Raw genomic sequence first — 6,000 nt, forward strand, 5'->3', positions numbered from 1 at the left:
CTCTAAAAATAAGTTTTGTTTTCTCCTGTATAACATTTTATATAGATAGAAGATGGCAATTCAGATGCTGGTAAACATAAAAATAAGAAGGAGTAGGTAATAGAAAAGGGACAAAACTTAGTTTTCTTCTTTATAAACAGTATATTGCCTTCTATGAAGAAAACATTATAAGGCAATTATATGTGCCTTCCATAGCGGCACAAAGAATTTTCTAGACCATTATGTGTAGAGTATTCCTTGTTGTATTTCATTATGGGAAATAGCTTGTAATTAATTACACAGTGCTTTGTATTTTTCAAAGTATTTTCTTATACTTTTTTCCTTTTATTTGTTTCTTACAACAGCCTTGTGGGGTAGATAGAAGGAGTGATATTAGTTGTATAGTGTTAACAAGAATGGTTTTTTAAAGGAAGTGATGAAGTCAAAAGATAGCGTGCAAAGAGAATGCATCTCTAAGGTTAGAGTAGAGTGGGAAAGACCACTGTGGCAGTGAATTTTTATAAAAGAGTAACTTCCCAATTCTGGTTATTGGTTGGCTCATTTCAGGTAGTGTTGAAAGACTCAAGTAAACTGACTTTTCAGTAGTCTTTTAAGAGCTTTATTACTGAGGGTGTTTGGAAGGCTAGTAGCATCAGTTCCCCCTGGGAGAGTCACAAATGAGGTATTTTGAGTCTTACCCAAGACTAGTGGATCAGCATGTGCATTTTAACAAGACTCCCCTGGTGATTTGCATGCTTTTTAAACCTGAGAAGCACTTTTTTTTAAAGTATCTTTTTGGCTTTGGTTAGCGTATGGAATTTACCTTTAAAATTTATAAGTTAACAATTGGGAAAATACTTTGCAAATATTAAGATGTACAATGAGAAAAGGTTAAATGAAGGTTACTAGTCAACATACTGAGTGAGAATTACTTAAAGTGTATGGACATGTTATATCAGAAATCTAGGGAATGTCTAAGATTAATACAAAGGGTAAAGTAATAAGGATATCATAGGGAAGATTAATGGTGAAATGAAACCTTTTACTATAGATGAGAGTGTTCTATGCTATAAATAGGACACTATTTACAGTTAAATGTGAAACTATTTGAATATGTTACATCTTTATTTAACAGTATCAAACTTTTGCTTATAGCTGGCTTTGTCCCTTAGATGCTACTATAATGAGTAATTGCTAATTATGTAGCATAGTATTTCTTCTCTCTCTCTCTTTCTCTCTCCTCTCTCTTTCTCCCTTCCCTCCCCTCCTGTTCCCCTCCCGTTCCCCTCCCGTTCCCCTCCCATTCCCCTCCCATTCCCTTCCTTTCCCTTCCTGTTCCCTTCCCCTCCTGTTCCCTCTTCCCTTCCCCTCCTGTTCCCTCTTCCCTTCCCCTCCTGTTCCCTCTTCCCTTCCCCTCCCTTCCCTTCCCGTCTCTCTTCCCTGTCTCTCTTCCTCTCTCCCTCTGTGTGTGTGTGTGTGTGTGTGTGTGTGTTTTGAATTGGTACAGCATATACATCATTAAAAACAACAAAACACTATAACAGGTATGCCAGGAAAACTGTGGTTCCCACTCTTTCACCATTTGTACTTCCTACCAGTATCCCTGTTCCTGCCTTGAGTACAAATAACTAACCAGTTATTTTAATTTCTTAATATACTTATAGAGTCTCTTTATTCAAGTAGAAGCCTGAAAGGTAACACACTGTATTCTACACCCTGTCCTTTAAAGAGAGTAACATATATACCTTTTTGTTTAAGAGCCATTAGTATTTACATTTATGTGAACTGCTTGTTCATAATTTTGTTAATTTATAAGAGCTCTGTTATTTTGGGGGAAATTAGCCTTGTTATATGCAAAAATACTTTTCCTGTAGTTTGCTTTCAGTGCTTTCTCTTTCTTTCATGCAGATGTTGAATTTGTCAACCATTATTTTTATAGTTTCTAAATTTTGAGTCATGAATAGAAATTTTTTTCTCGCTTCAAGATTTTAAAGGGATTCACCCATGTTTTTTTCTAGTATTGCTTTGGTTTATTTTTTAAATGTAAGTCTTGATTAATTTGGTGTTTATCTTGGTGTATAATGTGACATAAAGTTCAAACTCTTTTTTTCTAGGTGGCTACTCATTTTACCTAACATCATTTATTGAAAAATTTATCTTGTCTGCACTGATAAGAGAATGCTTTCTTTACTAAATTTCTGTATGTATTTGGGTCTGCTTTTTGATTTTATGTTTTATTGTCTGTTCATTGGCCTGTACAACATTGATTTCAGTAAGTATTAAGGTTTTTAATATCTAATAGGGCAAGTACTTCATAATGTACTTTTCCAGAATTTTCCTAAATGTTATTATTTCTTTGTACTGACTTTAGAATCAGCCTGTATTGTTCAAAACAAACCCTGTTGATATTTTCATTGAGATCACATTAAATTACTAGAAATTGGTATTTTAATGATGTTAAGCAGGAATAGGCTGCAATTTAAGATGGGGTGTTCAGAAGAATGTGATAGAATAAAGATCAAAAGGAGGTAAGAGAATGAACCATGTGCCTATTTGGATGTAAGCATCAGATAGCAGGAACAGTAAATACGTAAACCCTTAGGTAGAAAAATATCTGTGTGCTCAGGGGACAGTGAGGAGGTCAGAGCAGTAAGTGGGGTGAAGAGCGGGCTCTTTAGCTTTTGGATGGGAAGCCATTGGAGAGTTTTGAGCAGAGAAATGACATCTGGTTTATATTTTTAACAAGACCACCCCTGGCTACCTTATTTATGATAGACTGAAGTGTGGGATAAGGGTGAAAACAAGGAAACTAGTAAGGGACACATTAATTCAGGTGAGAGAGGATGGTGGTTTAGACAAGAGTAATAGTAGAAGTAGTGGAGCTGGTAGAAGTGGATGGAATATGAATATGCTTTGTTGGTAGAATTAACATTTATGGATGGATCTGGATATGGGGTGTGAGTAGGAGGTATAAAGAATGTCTCCAATAAAATTTTTGACCTGAGCACTTAGAAGAATGCCTGGACATTCCCTACTGAGATGGGGAAAACTGGGAGGCTTGGGGCTGAGGTTGTCAGTGGCTTAGTTTTAAACTTTTTGAGATGTATATTGAACATTCAGGAAGTGATAGTGAAGCAGTTGAATGAGAATCTGGAATTTAGGGGAGAGGTATGAATTGGATATACAAACTTTGGGACTCATCAGCATATAGATGGTGTTTAAAGCCATGAGATTAGTTATGACCACCAAGAGATGAATATAAACAAAGAAGATTCCTGGTACATTCTAAAATTGAGAAGTAAGAGAGATGACGAGGAATCAGTAAAGAAAACTAAAAAGTGGCCAGAGTGTTAGGTGGAAAACCGGGTGTTCTAGAAGTGAAATGAAAATATTTCAAAGAGGAGAGTGTGTTGAATGGTGCCAGTAGATCAATTATTTTAAACACTTATTCCTAGTTCTTTTCTCTTTTGTTGCTGTGGTAAATGGACTCTTTCTTTATACCTTTTAATTGTTACATGTATACACAAAGGCTATGCATTTCTGTATGTTAATTTTGTATCAATACTGAATTCTTATTAAGTCATTTAAAAAATTGATTATTTTAGGTTTATCATACATGTGGTCATTACATCTGCAAATTTATTTAATCCTTTCCAATTCTTATATCTTGACTTCTTTCTTGTCTCATTGCATGAGTTACTATCAATTATACTTTCCCCTTGTCTAATTGTACTGGCTCGTATCTCTAGAGTGAAAAGTTGGATAATAGTGGGCATCCTTGATTACGTCCTGACTTTAGTGAGAATACCTTTAGGTCTTTCCTCTCTAAGCATTAAGTCAATGGCTTTTAGGCTGAAGTAGGAGTGTGTGTGTGTGTGTGATTGTGTGACATAGCCTTTGATTCTTATTTTGAGTTAAACTAAAAAAAATACATGAGTTTTATCAAGTGCTTTTCCAGTGTCATTGGAAATGATTACATGATTTGTCTCCTTAGGTCTAACAATATAGTTTTCTTTTAAATGTATTTTTTATTGTATTTTCATTACCATTTATCCCCCTTATACCTGCTCCCATCACCACTCTGTTGTCCATGTCCACGAGTCCTTTTTCCTTTTTGCTGGATCCCTCTGCCTCCTAACCGTCCCTGCCACAGAGCTGTCAGCCTGCTCTCAATGCGTCTGTCCCTAATATGCTTCTTAAATCAATAAATTTCTAATATTTAACCTTTATTGCATTTTTAGAATAAATGTAGTCACTTGATAAAGCTACTTGAATGAGTTAGTACTGCTATTGTTGTTCTCCTAATTCTAGTCAAATTTTATCACCATTGCTGAGTTCAGGATTCTATTGTCATTGTTGTGTTGAGACTTTTTAACATACATACGTGCAAGGGAAAATTTGGGAGTCAAACTCTGAGAAGAAATTTTCAATTACTAGGACTTTTTTTCCAACACAAATAGGGGTTTATCCTTTGTATTTTATTATGCTTTCACAAAATGCATCTGAATAGTAGTCATAGACTTGTCTTCCTTGATTTGACTACTTGCAGTTAACAACTAGGTTTAATTTTTAACCTTGATTTCAGGTCACACATTCCTAAGGTTTTTAAAATATGTAGTAGTTTGTGGTTTACCCAGAGGTAATAGTGATTTTATAATTTCTTACCTCTTGAGGTAGTAGCTTTTTCTAGTTTTTGTTTTGTCTGTATCAAGGCCGATTTACTGAATTCAAAGAACAGCCGATAGAATCTAATAGATTATAAGCTATATCTTCTGATCCTGCTCACTGCTTTATTGTGACCTTTTTCTTCAAAATGAAACATGACTTCTAAAAATTTCTCACAATATTAATTACATCCTCTTTGTTTATTCCTTTGTAGACATCCCCAAACTCTTTGCTGTTCTTAATGATCCAGGCATGCCCCTTCTCAGGACTTTTGCAGTTCTGTACTATTTGCCTGGAATGCTCTCCGGTCAATATCTTCCTGCCTTTATCCCTCATCTTCTTCAAGTCTTTGCTCAAGTGTTGCCTCATAAGACAGGCCCACTCTGTCTCTTTTATTTAAAATTATAAGCCCACCTCTGTGTTTGTGATCTTCTGTTTCTTACTCTATTTTTCATAGCAGTTATCGCCTTTAACATTCTATATAATTTATGTACTTATTAGGTTTCTGTTTCCCCCATTCTTACTAAAATGTACACTTTTCAAAGATAGGATTCTTTTCTGCGTATTAAAAAATATATATGTATATACACACAAACATATATCTTTTAGAAAAATGATATATCGAATGCCTAAAACATTATCTGATGCTTAGGAACCTCAAATATTTGCTGCATGAATGAATGAACAATCTTGAGGACGTCTTATTTTTAAAGAACTCCCATTTAGGGTCAGAATAATCATGTGATATGCAAAGAATGTAAATAATCCTTTGACTTTAAAGTTAATTTAGACTATTTTTCTCCCTCCAGATTCATCGAACCAAGAACAAATGGAAATTCTATTTGAAAGATGGTGTTATGTGTTTTGGAGGCAGAGACTATGTATTTGCAAAAGCCATTGGTGATGCAGAGTGGTAAAACTTGTGAGCTCAATATATTGTAACCATCAGTGGGACTATATTATGTATTGTGAAACTTACTTTTATTTAAATATAGTCCACAGGGCTGCTTAGATTTTTAGTTCACTGTATGAAATTTAATAAAATTATAATTCAGATGCAGATACAAATGCACTGTTTTATATTTCTTTCATTTACTAATTTAAAAAGATTTCTTAAAAAACAACAACAACTTCGTTATACCATACATGCATCATGTGTGATGGAGCATGAGAAATGTCACACTTATTTAATCTTGATGTAGGTATCAGTTATTAGATTGGGGCCAGTGTTCCTCTCACCTCTCACTAAGTAAGTAGCAGGATATTCAAGAAAACCTCTCTGGGTTTTTTAGTCTATACTCCTTACTAGCAACTTGCTGATTGTGCAAGCCCAGGTGGTCCTTTGGAGGCAGATGC

The 6,000-nt window shown here is 34.8% G+C and overlaps 1 protein-coding gene across 1 annotated transcript in view; it reads left to right on the forward strand.

The window, feature by feature from the left end:
* GTF2A1L (general transcription factor IIA subunit 1 like) overlaps positions 1-5,643 on the forward strand; it is a 31,481-nt gene extending 25,838 nt beyond the window's left edge. The window contains exon 9 of the mRNA XM_090281270.1: positions 5,454-5,643. Coding sequence (XP_090137396.1) covers positions 5,454-5,561 — 108 coding nt within the window. The 3' untranslated portion in view covers positions 5,562-5,643. The remainder of the gene's footprint in view (positions 1-5,453) is intronic.
* Positions 5,644-6,000: the final 357 nt, after the last annotated feature.

The sequence above is a fragment of the Furipterus horrens genome, unplaced genomic scaffold (genome assembly GCF_987537825.1).
Source record: "Furipterus horrens unplaced genomic scaffold, mFurHor1.1.pri manual_scaffold_6, whole genome shotgun sequence".
NCBI lineage: Eukaryota > Metazoa > Chordata > Mammalia > Chiroptera > Furipteridae > Furipterus > Furipterus horrens.